The sequence below is a fragment of the Gallinula chloropus genome (assembly GCF_964237585.1).
Source record: "Gallinula chloropus genome assembly, chromosome: 11".
Classification (NCBI taxonomy): domain Eukaryota; kingdom Metazoa; phylum Chordata; class Aves; order Gruiformes; family Rallidae; genus Gallinula; species Gallinula chloropus.
In genome coordinates, this window is record NC_140096.1 from 15,584,341 (window position 1) to 15,604,502 (window position 20,162).

General features: G+C 50.3%; 1 protein-coding gene across 1 annotated transcript in view; it reads right to left on the bottom strand.

Annotated features, from left to right (window-relative positions):
• Positions 1-921: 921 nt before the first annotated feature.
• LOC311195848 (gamma-aminobutyric acid receptor subunit gamma-4) overlaps positions 922-20,162 on the bottom strand; it is a gene marked incomplete at both ends in the record, with an annotated part of 32,264 nt that continues 13,023 nt past the window's right edge. Inside the window, 6 exons of the mRNA XM_084269288.1 lie at positions 922-1,215; positions 1,650-1,852; positions 4,199-4,351; positions 5,842-5,979; positions 7,409-7,491; positions 8,635-8,855. Of these exons, the coding sequence (XP_084125414.1) occupies positions 922-1,215; positions 1,650-1,852; positions 4,199-4,351; positions 5,842-5,979; positions 7,409-7,491; positions 8,635-8,855 (1,092 nt within the window). The remainder of the gene's footprint in view (positions 1,216-1,649; positions 1,853-4,198; positions 4,352-5,841; positions 5,980-7,408; positions 7,492-8,634; positions 8,856-20,162) is intronic.

Consider the following 20,162-nt stretch of genomic DNA (forward strand, 5'->3'; position numbering starts at 1 on the left):
GGCTCATGAGATTGTTTCTGGTCTTTGTAGCATAAGGACTTTCTCCCTCTATTGGCTATGCCCAAACTAAGCTGCATAGCCTGCTCAAAGTCCTGGTCACAAAGCAGAATGTCACCGTGGGCCCTGACGAATCTGCTCCAGTAAGGCAGATGGGCCCTTCAGACTTGTGAGCAGCTTTTTATCACCATCCGATGAGAATCAGCGATGCCTCAGTGGGCGGACGCCTCGGGTGCCGCTTGGTACAACAAGTGGAGTGATCCGTGAGGAATGCTCCACAGATATTCTGCAGGGAGATGGTGAAGGCTTGCAGTTACTCCATCCTTGTCAATGCCACTGTCAGCTTTCTGGGTAGGTTCAAAACATTTCAGCTAAGCCCAGCTACTGTGGGAAAGCTGTACTGCTTCCCCTTTTCATGCTTACTTCTTTCTGACCTTTCCAAGACTGTAGCACTTCACAACGTCTGTTCTGGTGGAACTGGTGCAGAAGTTGTAAGATCTACTTTTTTTCCTTTGCAGTCTTAGTAACTATGGAGAAAACTCCACTTGCTATCACTTCCCATGGAATTTTGGAGTCAGAGTGAATGAATAAATTCAATGCGTTAAGGTTTCTGGTTCTGACAGAATGCAATGTTTGAGATGGGAACGGGACATTTTTGGGCAATCTTACAAGGAGTAAAATGCTGGTAGTGCTGGACAGTGGGTTGTTTGGGAAGGGTAGATCCTCTAAAAAAGAGATGTTAGAAGGCTAAAAAAAAGCTGTCTGGTTCTTCTCAGAAAAGATGAGAGAGCAGGAAGAGGGAATCACCAGGCTGGACTGTTCAGATGGACAACTGACTACAACGGAAGAGATTCTGTTCTCTGTGCTCCTTGAAAAGCCCATCCTGCTGATCTCCAGTCCGTTCCTGTTGAAGACAAGGAATGGCTAGAGATAGAGATAGGCAATCCAGTAGACAATGTTGAAGAGCAGGAAGGCTGTGGGGAAGAAGACGCGAGAGTAGGAGTCCAGGCGGGAGATGTGAATGCGGACCCTCCCCTCCCGCCACATTCCTGTCTGACAGTCCTCAATGCAGCAGAAGAACCTCTCACATTCCTTTCCTTCCAGGCACAGGGAACCAGGGTCTTCATCCTCATCCTCCTCTATCTCTGGGGGCCAGTGCATGATATTGTTGATGTTGATGGTGGTAAAGGATGGCATCACTTGTGCACCAGCAGGCGGCTGTAATGAGGAGGGGTAGATGGATTAAAGGGAAGGAAAAGGCAAGAAAACACACCACAACTCATCCAGTTGGCAACAGATCAATTTACAGCATAGGTGGAGTTCAATGACTGATCATCCTCCATCTCTACACTCGGTGGTAAATCATCACCTTGGCATACTGTGGGAGCAGTGTGGCAGCTCCCAGCAGGACTGCCAGTTTCTTCCTGGCATCCCAGGGCATAGCCTTAGTTAGCAAAAATCCAACTGCTCTGATTCCCCAGCTCTGCCACTAATAGTGCAAAACCAGGACCTGTTTGGTATTGCGGTCTGAGGACCTTCTGAACACAGTATGAGTCAGGCACTAAACCACACGAGCCGTTTCCAATGCAGGAATATTTCTAAGAAGCTTGGAGTTCTAACAGCTTTGGCCTCTGCTGACTGCTCTGACCTACCAGCCTGGCTTTCCTGTTGTTGTGCTCGAGTGGTTTCTTGTTTCCCACCAGGTAGTTGAGAGTAGCATACTCCATGAGAGCTGCAAAGACGAAGATGAAGCACACAGAGACAAAGAGGTCCATGGCTGTGATATAGGAAACGCGGGGAAGGTGCTTGCGGGAGATGGTACTCAGGGTGGTCATTGTTAGCACAGTCGTGATACCTGGGGAGAAAAATAGCTGCTGTAAGTAATGAATAGAAGCACTTCTGTCTTCCACATTCATCCAGCCCCCAAAACATTCCCATTTTCCCCCTCCTGTGTGAGAGAAATTCCTCTGGTTGTCTGGTCCCATTTTTGCTTTGCTCAGCAGGCTTTGGGCAGGCAATGTGTGAGTTGGGATTCAGGCAGTGATGTCTTGTTGAGTCAGTAATAAGCATGGCAACATCTCAGATGCCACAGGACTGCTGTTTCTGATCTGAACCACTTGCTACCCTTTCCTGATTTCTTACACCCATGCTCTATGGAAAACACCCTGAAAGATCTGCCAGCTCTGTACTGCTCCCCTGTCCTTGAGGGCAGCTTCCCAGGAGGTCCTATTGACTATCCCCTCAAACACCTGGGATGTTGCTTCCCTAAAATTGAGGGTTCTGACTTTACTCTTGGCCTGACCCATAGCCCTCAGGACTGTGAACCAGCGCAGATCACTGCAGCCCAGGCTGTCTCCAATCTTTGTTACTGATTAGCTCACTTGTTTTGGTGGCCATCAATTCCAGTATAGCATCCCCACTGGCAGGGCTGTCTACTACCTGGCTTAAGAAGCTATCCTCAATGCCCTCCAGGAGTCTCCTGGATTGCCTACAGCTCACTGTGCTTCTTTTCCAGAGGATGGTGGTTGAAGTCCCTCAGCAGATGAGAACCTGCAAGCACAATTCCTTCTGTAGCTGGAGTAAAAACGCTTCATCAATAGGCTCCCCTTGATTGGGTGGCCTGTAGTAGACACCAAACACAAGGTTCTCTTTGTTGACATGGTCTCTAATTCTTACCCATCAGCTTTCGACCTGCTCATGGTTATTCTTCAGAGACAGCTCTTCACCATCTATCAATTTCTTGATGTAGAGGGCAAGAGGGTAGGAGTTGTTAAGGAGTTGATGGGGCTTGGAATTATCTTTGCAACAGCAGTAATGCTCACAGACCTGTTTCCAGACATAAAGTGTCAGGAGCCAACAAAGCATCAGCTGCAAGAGTTGGTATTGTGATCTCGTCTTCAGGATGTGGAGAAGCAGCAGGAACTCCACCTGTTCTTCCTTCTCTACCATTCATCTCAAACCACCTGCCACCCTTTCCTGGGGTCACCCCAGTGGCTCTGGGTGGGAGCACGGCAAGAGATTGTTACGTTTTCCTGCTGTGTTTGCAGTAGGAGATGTGATGTGACTTCTCATGTATTTGAAATGCTGATGGAACTGGTTGGGTTTACACTTCCCTGATGTAGGCTGACGGGCTTGAAATGTGCTTGGGATCATTTGTATGAGGTACTGCAGGGGCTGCAGAGAGAATACGTTACTCTGGATGTGCTGAGGTCCCTTTCCACAGAGAGGGGCCTCCGTCCTGGGGAAACGTGCCTTTGTTTTTGAGACAGCCAGGCCACCATAATGATGCCACACTGTTCGTTCCTCTCCCAGCCACAGACTGCAGCACACCCTCACCTCCACTGGGAATGGCCCCCCACTCCTTCTCCTGCTCTCCCCATGGGCACCAGGGAAATTGGTTTTGAGAGGGAGGTGGGCACAGATGGTCAGAATGGATGGGTTCTGATTAGCCCTGCCTGATGCTGATGGCCCCTCTCCCTCTCCGCAGAGGCTGCAGGCAGGGCTGGGAATGCTACTTCCAATTAAAGGGAAAGTCAGCAGGGGAAGGACAGCGCTGGAAAGCAGAGCTTGCTGCAAAATGCAGATATAGCCAACATGCATTCAAGGTTCGTAAAGGCCTCTCTAGCACCTATCAGAGCAGGGTTCAACCAACAGAAGCTTTGTCCTGCCCCAAAGAGCCGCTGCAGGTTGCTGAGAAAACAATAGGCAGAGCTGGTGCCACATCCTGCACTCCTGGTGTGCTGTGACTGGGAGAGAAGGGCTTCCACATCCTGCCAGAGCTCTGTGAATACAGCTTAACAGCTCTGGTCATTGCCCTACAACCTTCACATCGCTGGTCCTGAGCCCTCAACAAGTCCTGAGGAAGTGCAGAAAACACGCACGTGGCCCGAGCCCTTTGGCAGCACTGCAGAGCCCCAGCTCACCCTTTCCCTCTCCCTTGTGGTACATGAAAATACCACACTGTCAACCTGGAAAAGACTATATTCAGGTCTCAGATCAAGATATGAGAGTATTGTGCTATCCTGAAATAATCCAGTATTCCAGGCCAGCACAGCAGGAGATTTGGTTTAGCTTGAGGATCATGTTACAGACATGAAGATGGAGGAGAGGACTAAGCTGAGTAACGCCAGAAAATGACAATGTGCTTTAGGAGATTTTGTACTCCAGCACTGCCAGTCTCATGCAATAACTTGTGTCTTACCCAGAGATGTTCTGGCTGGCGTAGAATCTCTCTTGATCCAGAAGGAAACCCAGGAAAGAACAACAGTCAGGATGCAGGGAATGTAGGTCTGAATGGCAAAATAACCCATACGTCTACTGAGGTCAAAAGAAACTGTCATCACCATGTACTCCCCTAGGAAAAAGCAACAGAGACATTGGAATCATACCATGGGGCTTCCTAAAACACAAGAGCCAGTAACGTTTCAGAATTTGGAGTGTTTCTGGTAAAGGTTTACTTCTTGTTTCAAGGGCCTGGCCAGCTGCTCAGACTGTTAGCTTTGTGGAGAGCTGTGTGGCTGGCTGAGTAGGTTTGGTGACTCGCTGGCATCGTGGTTGGCTTGCTGGTTTGGTGGCTAGTGAACTCTGTGGCTTCCTGCCTGGCTCTGTAGCTGGCTGACTTAATGTCTCTGTGACTAATCTAAGAGCTGACTTAGTGTTTGCCCAAGTGGCTATCTGCCTGGCTGGCTGTGTGGCCATGGGGCTGCCTTGCTACTGGCCTGGCTGTGTGTCCAAGCACACTGAAAAGCACGCTGCCAAGCATGCTGCCTGGAAAAGCTTCGGGGAAGAAAGTAGAGAGAGTATTAATCTTCAGCTGATCTCTGTGAGGGTTTCTTTTCTGTGGAAGCTATTTAGCTGTAACAGGCTACATGGCCTGGCTTGCCAACTAACTACCTGAGCTGTGACAAAGGAGGTGTCCTTCAATCACTTCCAGTGAGACTCCGGTTCTGACCCTGGAAAAGGCATGTGGTGCTGTACATCCTAATTACTCATTTGGCAACTTACAGCTGAGGTTCTTCCTCTTTTTCAGAGGCTCTGAGTGAGTGTTGGAAGAAAGCTACCCAACAGCTCTCGGGTGAAGATGGAGCTTGCAAGCAATTACCAAAAAAGAGAATGACAAATGTCAGACAGCTGCTGTGCATTCAAGGCACTTCCACCGCATCGCTTCTTGTCCCAGTTCGTTCTGCCTTCCTACCCGGGCTAGAGCCTGGCTGCTGGTGCTGGAAACAGCAGCTTTCTGCAGGGTGGGAGAAGCACTTCTTGAAGTTGGTGCTTCAGAGGGCTTAAAAATATGAGTTTACCCCACCTGCAGGAACCCAGAGTCTTTCCCCAGTTGCCTGTGGGAAGGAAAGGGGGTGTGAGCTTATGAGGAGGAGGAGCTGAAGGGCTTTCATTCCCTGTGTCCTCACACATGTGGTCTTATTCCTGTAAGCATAATGCAGGTGTTTATCAGCCCCACACAACTTTACAGAAGGGAAGCCTGAGACCTGCATGTCCTGATTTCCCCACCTCTGTTCATAAGCATCACCCAGGGATCACGCAGTGTGCACATGCTGCAGCAAGAGGGGTGTGAGCTCCATCTGCTCTCCCTCCTGGCCCTTCAATTAGGTACAGCTTAACTGACACTGTCACCCCCCATTTCACAGCTATCAGTGCTTCTGGCCTATTCCTGCTTTGCCTTCCCTTCACACTTCATCCCCATCACCTCTGCTCCCTCTAGTAAAGGTCCATCCCTTCATTCTTATGTTTCTCTAACTGTGTGTGGGGAGCTGCCTGATGACTCCTTTGCCTTGCACGAGGTCTCCAACACACTGGTGTTTCTGTGGGCTGTCTCATTTGCCTCACCTGCCCCAGTCCTGAGGACTTCTGAGGTGTTCCTCAGCCCTGTGAAGTCAAACTGGTAGAGTCTCCAGGTGCGCTGGTCAGAGACCTCAATGGAGTAGCGCCTCCAGCGATAGACAATCTCCTCCCGGGGGTAGCCATCTGGGAAAAGGGCACGGACATCACTGAAAGAGTACATCACCTGCCTCCACCTCATTCACCTCCCTGCCTGCAAAAGCAGTGGCACCTCACTCAAGCTGTTTTGTAAACAGGAAGCTTTCAGGCTGGTATTCCCAATGCATTTTGGTTAGATTCCCTCAGAGAGCCCCACATGAGGTGGGAGAAGGGACAGCATCTCCCCTTGTGGCCCCTTCCAATCCTAGGGAAAGGAAAAGCAGTGCTAGAGTCTTTCTAAGGACTGTGCTGGTGGGAATGGCACTTAGGTTGATATAAGAGGACTCCCCCAGCCTGAAATCTTTGAGGGTTTTAGCTCCCTGGGGCAGCATGGGACCTTTACCACTCAATGACTACCTTCCTGGGCATCAATACATCAGGAATAGAAAGCTGGGAGGTAGTATGGCTGTGTCTGCTCTGACTGTCCGTGTGCCTCTCACCCTGGGAGCCGATCTATGCATGGAAAGAAGGCCTGCATTCTCCATGGAGAAGGAGACCCAGCTCCTGCAGGCTGGAGCAAGCATGGCTTCTTCTGGCTCTGGCTTTTTTGACAAAGAAACAAGCCTACTGTGAAGCAGGGACTTCAACACCTACGAGAGAGTTCCTCAGAGGGAAGGAGCAAGAGCTTGGCAGCTAACTAAAAGTGTTTCTAATTGTCAAGCATGTGTGGCATGAACTGTTAATTAGCAAAGAATGAGGAATGGTGGGAGATGATGGGATGGTATCTCCTCAGCATGCTGCCTCTCTCTGAAGCACCTCAGAGCCACACGAGCTGCATCTCTTCAGTGGCAGAAGTGGGAGAGGTGAACCCAAGCTAAGATGACTAAATCAGATTTTCAAACAGCACATGAGGATGGGAACATCTTGGTGCAGAAAGGCTCCCTGTGAAATTACCAGTGGAGGTGTGCCAACATCAGCAGCCCTTTCTGCTGACCAGAATGGACATGTGGGGAGTGAGAGGGGAGGCCTGAGTACCCCTCCTTTGTGATGGCCTGTAGAAAGATGGGTGTAGAAAGTGGGCCTGTTTCTGGGCTGAGGTCTGGAAAGCCAAGCTCCCCTCAGGGAGCATGAGAAGGGGCAAGGTGCAAGGCAGGAGAGGATGGGTGACATCTGTCTGACAGCTGAAGGGATCTATTCTGTCCAGTGGGTCAGAGTGACGGGAAGATCAGTAAAATAATCACCCCAAACTATCCACCCAAGTTAAGGGAAATCTCAGAGGTGCTCCGAATCTGATCCTGAAAACCTCTGCTACATCAGGAGAGGGAGCATCCATCAGGGCATGGTGGGCCAAGAAGAGGGTCACAGAGATTAGGTGAAAAATGTAACCAAAGGGAGGATCACCACCCTAGAAGGGTTTTATTGTACTGAGGTTTCTCCACTTGCCTTCTAAAACTATTTTAAAAGCATGTATACTCACAACTGGAAAAAACCAAAGGGCAGGAGTGAGTGTCCATTGGGAAATTCTGCAGCTGCAGCAGACATTCAGCCTCGATCGTCAGCCTGCGAGAGGAAGAGGGAGAGCGGGGCTGAGAGTCTGTGTTGGTGAAGGTGGTTTGATTCCAGCACCACAATGTGGCAGAGATATCCTCACTTCTTTGAGAGAGAGACACACAAATTTGCTGAACATCAGTGTGTCTGCAGGAACATTTGAAACCAGCAGCAAAACAAAACAGATGTTTAGATATTTTCAAAGTGAGAAAACCCATCTAATTTCACATTCCAAAACCCTGTTAGTGCAGTGAGCTTCTCAGATTCATAGATGGGAATGAGAATTTATGGGAACAAAAGCCAAATGTTTGTTATCAGAATGAAATAGCTGGACTGACCAACATATATTTTAAAAGGATTTTGGTTTAGGAAACCATTTGTGGTTTTGGCTTTTTTCTAGGTATGATGTGGAAAACCAATTGTTTGGAAGCCTTCCCCCTGGGAAGAGGAAGCCCACAGTCAGCACTGGGAGACATCTCCACTATTCTGTCCCAGAGCACCTGGAAACCTCCTCTACTTTCACCAGCTCCTTGTTCCTGGCTTGTATCAAAATAGTGTGGCCAGCAGGTCTGGGGAGGTAACTGTGCCCCTGTACTGGGCACTGGTGAGGCTGCACCTCGAGTGCTGGGTCCAGTTCTGGGCTCCTCACCATCAGAAGGACATTGAGGCCCTGGAGCGAGTCCAGAGAAGGGCAACCAGGCTGGGGAAGGGGCTGGAGGGCAAATCCTGTGAGGAGTGGCTAAGGGAGCTGGGGGTGTTCAGCCTGGAGAAGAGGAGGCTGAGGGGAGACCTTCTCCCCACCTACACTGACCTGACAGGAGGGTGCAGAGAGGTGGGCGATGGTCTCTTCAGCCAGGGGACAGGAGATGGGACAAGGGGCAATGACCTCAAGCTGCCCCAGGGCAGGGTCAGAGCAGATGGGAGGGAAAAGTTCTTCCCTGGCAGAGTTGTCAGGGCCTGGCACAGGCTGCCCAGGGAGGGGGCTGAGTCCCTGCCCCTGGGTGTGTTTAACAGATGGGGAGATGAGGTGCTCAGGGATCTGGTTTAGCACAGGACAGGGACGGTTGGACTCGATGATTTTAAAGGGCTTTTCCAATCATGTGATTCTGTGATTCCCTCACCTCAGCAGCCAGCTACAGCACCTGCTGAATGTACCTGAGTGTGTAGAGCACTTTTCCATCGTTCCAGATGCGGAGGAGCTGGTTGGGAGTGGTTATCCAGTGAGAATCGGCCCGCTTGGAGTTCCTAAAGAAGGTGTCTGGGATCCAGATGCGGCTCACCATGTTGGTGTTCAGCGTGAGCGCCTTCAGCGTGCTGTTGAAACGAAGACGCCGGTCATACCACGTCTGAGCAAAGAAGATATCAATGGTGTATTCCTGTGAAAGGGAAGGAAGAACATGTCTTTCTGAGAGGGATTCAGACAAAGCACAGCCCTGCCCTCTGATCTGCAGGCCACCGTTTTGGAGTCACAGACAGAACATTTGCTTTTTATGTCTAGGAACAGGTGTTGGTGACCACTGATACCTTTCCAGGCTCATCTTTAGCGCAGGGTGAGCACATCTGTGACACACTAAAGAGCCAAAGACTGTGTGTTGACTGGTGGGCCTGACCCACGCCTGGAAAGCCAAGACCATACCAACAAGGGCTTGAGCTTCCTCTTGATGGACAACTCAAATCAAAGACTCATTTTAAGCACAGGAGTGAAGGGGCAGTGTGGATTTGGCTAAACCCAGCCTGAAGCTCAGCTACACCTTTCAAACACAGGCAAGGACAGCTGCTGTTGATTATTAGGATACAGCCCACCAGCGCTCCATACATCTGACCTGTACATACAGCAGCAGCAGTGCTGTGCATAACCCCAATGAGAATCCATCCCTTGGAGCAGGACTTGTACTGTAAATGGTTATATGAGAGCCTGGGGCACCAGGGTTCCTGGGCAGATACCCCTTGCTGAAGATAAGATAAGAAAAGGAAGCTGTGGCAGGGAATGCTACGGACCCAGCTCTTAGCACAACCAGTTTAAAATCCTGAGTCTTTTGCGGGCAGGAACCAGAGTTCCCACCATAATGAGGACCTTTGGTTTTGAAGGGAGACAGGGTGTCCTTGCTGGCCCATACCTAGCATGAGAGGCAGGACCTGTCTGGCTTGGACTGACAGTAGTTCACATCATTAGCCTGTTGTTCTGCTGCTTGCTGCTGCAAGTCAGTTTGCTCCTTACTCTCTTTTTCAGCCTGCCTGAGAAAGGTGCTAATTAGTGCCATGCAGGAGCATGTCTGGCACTCAGTGGCAGTCTGAACCAGTCCCCCAAATCCAGTTCTACTAGTCCATACTAAAGGCTGTCATCTGCTCCTGGCAGCTCTCTCTGACTTGGACTTCCACTCCTGTTAAACTCCCATTCGCTCCTGTTAAACCCCCATGCCCACGGAGTCATTGTTCCCTTCCCTCCTCTGGGCAGAGATGAACAATGCCTGACTTTGCCTTCTCTCCTTCCCATTCTCCTCCTCCCTCTATTGATTTATCTCAGTGGAATTGTTATGACTGCAGCACATTCTCCTTCTGCTGCCCTCAGAGCTGACACCCTCCTCAAACCTTGCTGTTGAAAGGGATGCAGCGCTCTCAGCACACTCCCTGGGAGAGCATGTCCTGCCTGGGGAGGCACAGCAGGGCAGTGCATAACTCCCCTCTTCATTCTCCTTGCCCTCACTCCACTGTCAACCAGCCAGTGATGAGTGACTGGTACCAAAAACACCCCTTGCATAGGAATGAGATAATGAGAAAAGAGCATTTGCCATCCTGTGGTCAGGTCACTCCCCGGGCTGATCCTTCACCCTGATGAGACACAGGGATGAGCGAAGGTGATGAGGATGCAGCCTGTTCAAAGGGATGGTATTCCCTCTGCAGTTCATTCAAAACAGCCCTAAGGAGACACAGAGCTGGGGAAGCAGCAGCCCTCAGAGCCAAGCACACCAGCACAACCACTGCCTGGAACCAGGAGCTGAGGAGAGCCCATTCCAGCATCCAAATGCTCTGGATTGCAGTGGGTGCTGCTTGGACATAGGGTTTGTGGTGATGAAGGCATGGATCAGGTTGTGAAGCAGTGAAATAGAGCCCAGAGGTGGCAAAGAAGGATTGGCAAAGCAGGGACAAGATGGGGTAACAGCACCCCAAGAAAACAACATATATGGGGAGGGCTGACTTTATTCTGCTTGGGGCCACTATCTTTTTCCTGCCAGCTGCTGGGGCCAAAATAACACCACACTGAACATATTCCCCCCCCCATCCCTGCAAACTCTGAGCCAGTCTGAGTTTACATTGCTCCTCCTCAGCGATCTCTCCAGCGTAGGAGAAAGCAACACAAAATAGAACGATAAATCCATGTTAGATGCCACTGCCAGTTCCTAACTCCTGACTGAAGTCACTTGTGAGATCTTACTGCTGGGCTGGCTGCTCAGGTCAGACCTCTTGCTGTAAAGTTCAGCCTTCATGTCTGGGATAACCAATGCTAACGTTTTGGGAGAGTGGAGGGTCAGCTATCCCAGGGGATGAGTATTTGTTGTCAAGCCCAGATTTTCAGAAGCCATCAGCATTAAAGAGCTCCTCTTGTGCCATTCATAGGCAGCCTTTGCAAGAGCTGTGGCGCACACGCCATTCAGCTCTTCTGAAAATCCTGAGCTGCTCTTGTCACTGCCCCGTGGTTTGATCTAATTTCAGTGGCTATTATAAGCACAGCTACTCACGAGGAAGAACTTCACTAGCTGAGCTGGCTCCCTTGCCTCTAGGTGGGGAACCCGTTGGGAAATGCTGGCATTTACAAATGAGTTTTCATCCGGAATTATCTGAGGGAAGATTAATACAAAAAGGCTCCAGCCTTTGGGAGCACATTCACCCTCCAGACTCTGCCCCATCCTGCTGTGGGGAGTGAGCTGGCTGACGTGCGGTGCTTAGTTGCCAGCTGGGGTGAAACTACAACAGCTCCTGAAGCCTTTGGTACCCGTTCCCATCAGCTGATGCTGAGGAACCTTGCATCACTGTGGCTCTGTGCTGATCAGCTCGGGGACACGGCTCGAGCTTTGCTCAGGGCAGTAAACAGACCCCACTCAGCTGCAGGCATCCGGCCAACGCGACTGAAACAGGAGGTGTGTGGCCATGGGCTCCCTATTGGAGATGGGTAGGCACTTCTGGGGGCAGATCCCAATAAGAAACAGACCAAGCTGTCTGCTGGAAACACCTCACACTTCCCGACTTTGGAAGAGTCTGACCAAGGCTCAATAGCTGAAGTTTGGCAGGATGAGCTCAGCCCCTGAAACTCGCAGGGGGGCTGTCTCCTTACTCCCACACCCCTGTAGTTTCTCCCTGCCCCCGATTCATTCTCGAGCATCAGAAAGAGACTTCTCAATGCCTCGATTTCCCTGGGTGGAAAAAGGTTATTGTAAAATACGCCTCCAACATCACTGCACCATCTGCTACACAGCACATGGAGCCTGTTAGCTTCTCCATCAGAGCACGGGCTTCTTCAGCGTGTTCAACAGAAGGAGCTAGTGAAATAAGAGGAATCTCTCTCCAAGTTAGGTCACGCCATTTGGATCACACATGGGGTAGCACACACATGTTGGCACGCAGACAGTATCACATCCCAGCCACAGAATAACAAATCCAACTAGCCATAAGGGGACGCTGAAGGCTGCCCACCCTACATCCTATCATGTGGGTTTATCCAGCGCTGAGGAGCACCCTGCAGCATCACTGCTGCTCGCTGTGTGGGCTCATGTCCAGCTCAGCCTTTCAGCAGGTCCCTGCTGACCCCTGGTCACTGTCGTCACCTGGTGCTGCTGCACGTCACTGGTTGGCCCTTGTTCTGCTTGTGAGCAGCACAGGAACAGGTGAAAACCCAGTTCCAGAAAACAGTAAGTCTGAAACCACTTAATGAGAAAAAAGCCTATCCCATAAAAGAGGATTTGGGGGAAATAACGGGATGTGGAGGTGATGAGAATGTTTCATCTGGGAGGAAAGAAAGAAAAAAAAGACAACAAAAAGATTTTGCTGTGGTCTTAAACCATTCATAGTCTCTGTGCAAAGCTACAGGGTTTCTGGGTGAGGAGTAACTTCAAAGGAAATCCCAAGTTTCTCAATCCAAAAGAAAATAAACAGTTTCAGAAATCAGCCTGTGCTCAGCACAGGGAGCTGGGAGCTGGTCCCTGTTCTGGTTGTGTGCTACCATGAGCCTTGTTCCTAAGCCCCAGACGCTCTACCCCAACCTTCATGGCTCAGGAGCATCTCCCTGCTCCCAATTGTGATCTGATTTAGCAAAGACATCCACCCTGGCCTCAATCAGCTCCTCCCCTGCCTTCTCTTTCACTCCTGTGTATATGTGCACACACATGGGGAACCAGCCCCTATTTCCAGTTGGGTTTCACCTCAGGAATGCTACTTTACAGAACCACAGACCGTTAGGAGTTGGAAGGAACGTCAAAAGATCATCTAGTCCAACCCCCCTGCCAGAGCAGGATCATGCAGACTAAATCCCACAGGAACATATCCAGGAGGGTTTGAATGTCTCCAGAGAAGGAGACTCCACAGCCTCTCTGGGCAGCCTGTCCCAGGGCTCCATCACCCTCACAGTGAAAAACTTTCTTCTCATATTCCCATGGAACTTCCTCTGCTCCAGCTCACACCTGCTGCCCCTTGTCCTATCGGTGCCATCACTGAGAAGAGCCTGGCTCCATCCTCCTGACTCTGAACCTTTACATATTTATAAACATTAATAAGGTCACCACTCAGTCTCCTCTTTTCCAAGCTGAAGAGCCCCAGCTCCCTCAGCCTCTCCTCATAAGGAAGGTGTTCCACTCCCTTTATCATCTTGGTGGCCCTGAGCTGGACTCTTTCAAGGAGTTCCATGTCCTTCTTGAGCTGAGGGGCCCAGAACTGGACACAGTATTCCAGGTGTGGTCTCAGGGTAGAGCAGAAGGGGAGAAGGACCTCTCTTGACTTACTAACCACCCCCCTTCTAACACACCCCAGGATGCCATTGTCCTCCTTAGCCACAAAGGATACATTGTTGGCTCATGGTCATCCTCCTGTCCCCCAGGTCCCTCTCACTTGTGCTGCTTCCCAACAGGCCAGTCCCCAACCTATACCGGTACCTGGGGCTGTTCTTGCTTAGATGCCAGATCCTACACTTGCCCTTGTTAAATCTAATTAAACTACTCCCCACCTTCCCCTACTTTAGACTAAGTTCCACCCTGGGTTCAGAGCCAGGTTGAGTTGGGCCACCCAGTCTAACAGCTTAAAGTCACAGGGTTTGCATGAAATTATCAGTTTGTATTTTTAGGTTACCTTACCCACCAAATAAACACAGCTCTGCACTGCTGGAAGGTGCTTTTCAAATGGCTCAAGACAAGTCTGTGTGGGCAGTCCAGCTGAGCCCTCCCAAGGGTACAGGTAGTGGGATACAGCAGAGTTGATACTCCCTGGTTCCTCCATATCCACCTATGAGCTTCCTTCTCTGTGTTCTGTGAGAACCCAATTTTCTGACAAATCCCAAAGAGAGAAGCAAAACTGAGATGTTGCCTTAGATGGCTTCCTAAATTAGGATAAAACTAAGGATTTAAAGATTTTTTTTTTTGCAACTTCATTTGTATTCAACAGTGACAAGAAAACCTCCAAATAGAGGAGACAGAGAATTGGAAAGAGGTTCTTCCATTTTCCTGTGCTAGAGAAAAATCCTAAAGCCTGGAAAAATCCTAAAGAACAATGGGGCCCAGAGATTAATATCCCAGCCAGTCTCCTTCTAGCTTGTAGTGTTCTGATACCTGTCTTTGCTCCTGGAGCCTCCTTCCCTCTGCACCTCCAAGCAGCACCATAAAGCCGGCTGTTTTCCTGGGAAGAAGCATGGCTGGCATTTCAGGTGGGCTGATGTGTATCTGATGGGTCCGTGCTGTCAATCACAGAGCTGAGCAAAGCAAATATTAACAAGCTCTTTGGGGTGCTGCAATTCAGGAAAAGCTCAAGAATTGTTGCAGGAGCCCCAGGAATGGGGTGGATTTCCTTCAAGGGCTGGTAGGTCACTCTGTGCAGCTTGAGACAAGCCAGGAAGCCTCTCCTCCAGTCCCCCTCTTCTACAGAACAGGGGTCTGCCCAAGCATCCCCCCTTCAGACAGAACTGCATTCGGCAATTCCACACCCCCACAGCCCTGCACAGGCAGGCATTTTCCTCTCCATGACATCCCACGCATCCCTTCCAGCCTGCAGACAACTCGGAGAAACCCTGGGCTGCTCTCAGCAGTTGGCTCCATGTCCTAGGGAACACACTCAGAAATAGCAAAAAACCTGGCCATGCTCTCCACACTCAGATAACTAAATAAAATAACCTTAATTTTAGAATAATCTTAAATCCTGAGGCACAACCTGTCTGTCCCCCGTCTGTCTGTGTCATTGTGTGTCACCCTCTCCTCACTTCTGGATGGATGCTTCTGTGTCCCTGCTCTTGGGTGAGCTTTGTCTCCTCGACACACAGAGCAGAAGGAGGAGAATGTAAGTTTCATTATGATTCCAAGGTCCTCCTCTCTCCCAGTGGAACCCCAGAGAGCTTTCTGGACACGACGCTGGAGTGACTAGGGGAGCTCGCAAGGATAAAAGGAGCAGAGCTCTGATGCTCTGCGTTTTCAAGGTGACACACTGAACTTCCCATCTGTTTCGCTTCTGCAGCAACACCAGCAGCGCTGTCCTTGTCTGAATGTCTTTCACCTCTGCCAGGGAATCTCAGTTGAGACAGCGTGCTTTTTATAATACCAGCTAAAACCCATCACCGTGTCCTGTGCTCGTGCCAGGAGCCTTCAAACAAGACACGCTGTACACGCTGCTCGGTCGCTTGCAAACTCCCTGGTCTTGCTTTGTTCACCCTCAGAGGTTCTGCAGACCAGAGCCGGACAGGACTCTCCAATCTCAACGTGCCCATTCCCACAGCCCTCTGCTCACACGCGTGTGCAAGCAGGGACATCCCAAAGGCAGGCTTCCACATGCGTGACAGCCAACTGCACGAAGCTCCTCCTTTCCCCTCAAACCCTTCCTTCCCAGCCCTTCCTGCCCTTCACTGATATCATCTCCTCACATGCCACCTCGAGCTGGCTGGGATCGCCATGGAGCCCATCCTTCTTTCCCTGGGAACACAGCGGCACAGGGATTCTCTCACTGTGAGCGAGCCCCAGGGGCGTGTGACATCGGCGTGCGTGTGGTAGCATCTGATTAACAGTCATTACCCAAAGGGCCCAGGGAAGTCCTTGAGTCCAGACATGACATCAGGCTGGTTTACAGGAGCACAGTCTGCACTGTCCCTGACGAGGTTATTACTGAAAAGGCAGAGGCATGGACACAGGATGCTCTATGCAGATGGGGCAGAATTAATTAAGGGGGAAGGTACTGAACACTCAATTAAGTATTACACAGAGCTCCAGAGGGAAGGAGCCGCCTCCTTTTAGTTTGTTTTTCACACCACTCTCAGGAGAGCACCCTCAGACAAGACATGGGCTGGGTGGAAAGCTGTGTGTAAGCACCTTTGAATGCAACCAAGGATGCAGCCCAGTCACTACGATCTCCAGAAAACACCTGGGCTGCTTGCAGAACAAAGCCACACATGACCAAAGTCTTGTTTGCATGTCAAACCTTACTGATGAATGCTTAAACGCTCCCCACAATGCTGGGCTTGAAGCAAACTTTGTGCCAGAAGAAGAAAGGTGGGGGGGGGGGAGGGGAGGGAAGAGAAGAGATGAGGACAGCAGCACCTAGGATAACTGAAAAGAATGCTTAGAACTTTGGTCAGGTGCTCCTGTTTATTTGTCCTTTAAGCTTATGGGGTGTTTGATGAGACAAAAAGAGATTTCCTTTGAAAGGGCTACAAGACAAACCTCCTCACTGCATATCATTAACTCCCCAAGATTGCTCCTCCAGGACAGTTTGGCAAGATTCAGATGAGAAGCTGGGATTTCTTTAATTGCACTTCCCATTCCCATGCCACCCACTGCGATTAAATGAAGCCCTGGGATGGGCAGTCGGAGGCTGTTCAGGACTGGGAGAGACATTGCTGCAGCTCCCCCGTACCAGGCAAAAGGACGTAGGAGGTCCCACCAATCCCCCGAGGTGTTCAGCCCTAAGCAGTCCTGGGAAGGGGTGCCTGGGATGCTCAGCTTGTCCCATGGGGACATCTGCAGATCTGTTGCTGCCTGGGAACATGATCTGCTCCTCCACCTCTGGCACACTCCCTGCCCCATCTCTCTGTCCTTACAAAACTCGCTGTCCTGGGCTGCTGGATTCCTGTGAGGCTCCTGCTCAGCTCAGGAGCTGGACACTGCAGCCTCACTCACTCCTCCTCCCTGGGATGGAGAGGCAGGAACAAGAGCATTATCCTGTTGCAGCAGCAGGACAGTGGCCCCCAGGTGACGCAAAAGAAAGCATGAAAGCCCTCCAAACTGTTCAAAACTGTGGGTTTCAAGTACTAGAGGAAGCATTCTCCTAGGCTTAGGGCTCGCCAGCTGGGCCTGTATCCCTGACTCCAATCCAGCACCTCATCCAAAAGGGATCACCACTGACAACCCCACTGGTTTTGCCAGACCCCAGTACAGCCTACTGCTTCTGCTGGCTCACCAGATGGATTAGGGGGTGACAAAGGCAACTCTGAGATTTAGGGTCTGATTCTCATTTGCATCCAGTCCCTATTCATGGGGCCTGAGAGTTCTGGAGAGGTATAGTCCATGCTAGTCTGTAGACCTCTGTAAAGGTCTCAGCACCTTTCCCTGTCTGCTCAGGGACTAACAGCTCATATCCACTGCCCAATTCCCTTTGATGTTTTTGCATCTTTCCAGGCTTTGTTGGCTTTTCCCTCTTTTCACTTTGCTCCCTGTTCCAGTTTTCTTCCCTCCTTTCCCTCTTCATGCCCCTCTCCACACTCTCTTTGGTGTGTGGCTCTCTGCCATACCTCCCCTCAAACAGAAACAGCTTCAATTGTAATGACTATTAAAGCATCAAATGATTTCCCACCTTCTTCCTTCCTTCTCCAGGACTTTGTTTTGTCTAGTAAGGCACCAGGACAGGTACAGTCTCTCTCTCTCTGGACTAAAAAGTGTCTAGTGATCTCAGGGGGATACGAGTGGGCATGCAAAAAGAACAAAGTCCCTCCTGCTACAGTCTTAGCGCTGAAGAAATTGCTACAGCAGCTTTGATTTGAGGTCAAGAGAGGAAGGAAAGGGTGGCAAAGACAAGGTGCCAGAGGAGCTATCCTTTCTGTGCAGAACAGAGCTAGAAGCATCCTGCCAGCACAGGAATTGCATGATGGGGCACAGCAGCCTGTAAAACCAGAGAGGATAAGAATGTGCATCCAGATCAAGTCCAACTGTCTGTCCAATACCACCACGTCAACTGAACCACGTCCTGGAGTGCCACACCTACACGTTCTTTGAACGCCTCCAGGAATGGTAACTCCACCATTTCTCTGGGCAGCCGGCTCTAATGCTTGACCTCTCTTTCAGTAAAGACTGTTTTCCTAATATGCAATCTAAATAACAATGGACAAGCAAGGCTAATACCAGCTACCATCAGCTCCACGCTGCCACCACACGGGAAGCCCAAGACCCCTGACCAGACTTAGTCCCTCATGCACAGTGCCCCATGGAGCCAGCATGATTTCCCCGGGGCTTTGAGGAGCAGCTGGATTGGGAATTGGAGGAGCCAGTCTTAGCAGTGCAGCTAGAGCAAGCTTCAGTGGGGAAGGATGGGCTGCTGCTGACCAGCATGAGGCATTGCAGCAGATGACTGTGAAGGATCTACTGGCCCACCTGCTTGCTGACCCTAACACATAGCTCCTACCAGCACAAAACACACCAAGAGGAGATGAGGAGGGGTTGCAGGGAGGAGAAGGAAAGTGCTGCCTCAGCCCAACCAATTTGTATCATGCACAATTAAACCCCTCCCCTGCACCGAGATGGGATATAATAGTCTGAATACTCAGCCTTTAACATTGAGGCTTGAAGAGGCCCTTGAAGCACGTTGCCTCTGGTCATCCACAACCACTGAATTCTGAGAAGTGGTCTCCATCTCACAACACACTTAGAGCAGGGAGATTTCTCATCAGCCTATTAGGGCAGATTGTATGACTGCTTCATAAAGAGGTACAGGAAAGAAACAGAACTGACTTCTACTGAAAAAAAATGTAGTTTTCTTGAAAATAGATTAAAATCATCAGAACCTAAAATGAATTATCTCAACCTCATTTTCATTCAGACACTTTTTCCCCTCAGTGAGCCAACAAAATCTTTTGCTTTACCCTTCTCTGATTCACTTCATTTTGACTTCTATTTTCAAATACTCATTTTCACGCTTTCCTTATAGGACAGAACTTATCACCATATGAAAAGCAAATAAACCCCAATCTGACTAAACATAAATGTTTTGATTGTCTCTAAACCTATTTTCCCTCAGAAATGCTCAAGAATTTTGTCTTGTTTGTCCCAAGTGGGAGAGGAAAACAAGATCCCCTCTTCTATGATGCTGGCTGTATGGCCAGGACCAGAAACCCTCTGACCAGCTCTTTGACTTGCCTCTCACACACCCGAAACATCCAGACCTCTCCTGGGGAGCTATCTAAAGCCTTCAGTTCAGATAAATCAACCCCATCTTTAAAATAATTCAGCCCATCAAGTGACAACCACTGCTATAGCTCAGAGCCTGTATCTCTCCAATTTGACACAGTAATGCTTTGCCTTTGACTTGGAAGAATCAATTTAACGAGGTTCAGAGCACAGATCAGTACCCAAATCAAACACGTGCTCCCCCGGCCCGGACACTCACCCGGCTGTGTGTGAAGTGGGGCCGCTGGGGAAGTGCAGGGCAGCTCCATTAGCTAACGGACTTGTGATGGGGACGGCTGCAGCCATGCCTTTCCTCACACACCAGCCCTGAGCCCGCATCGCACAGGCACACCCCTGCCAGGGTGTGACAGACCTGTGACAGGCCGCACTCCTGCTACCCAGGCCTGGAGGTTGGTGTCCCTGCCTGTGGCAGGGGGGTTGGAGCTCTATGATCCTTGGGGTCCCTTCCAACCCAGACCAGTCTATGATTCTATACCCAGCAAGGCCACAGCCATGTCCAGGCCCCACAAAGCCCCTTTTAATGCCCTGCCAGAGGGCAAAGCTCCTACCAAACTGTGAGAGCCGCTAGCTGCCAGGGATGGGGACATCCCTCCAACCCATTCCAGGCCCCAGTACGGAGAGTCTCCTGGTCACTGGAAAACTGTCACCATGGTCTGTTAACAAGCGGAAACCCAGTTTCCTGGCAGACACTTCTGGAAAGGGAGACCAGGAGCAACTTCTAATGCATCTTGTGGCCACAGCAAAGTTTTCTGTGAGGAGTTATGAGTTCCATCAGTCTCAGGTCAGGCACAGAGAGCGCACCGTCTCCTCGTGAAGTACCTCAGTAAACATCCATCCTGGGCTGCCTGCAAGGATTCTGTGGGAAGAAAACCCTTTGCCTGGTTGAAGAAACGTGTGTTTGTGCCAAAGCTGAGGTGACTGCAGGGTTGAGCCATTCCTGGCAGCAGACAGCCAGAAATCAGATTCACATAGGAATTTACAAGACCAACTTAATTAGGAATGTTGATTTATCCCAAGGGGCCCAAGGCGATCTGAGCCAGGGGCTGT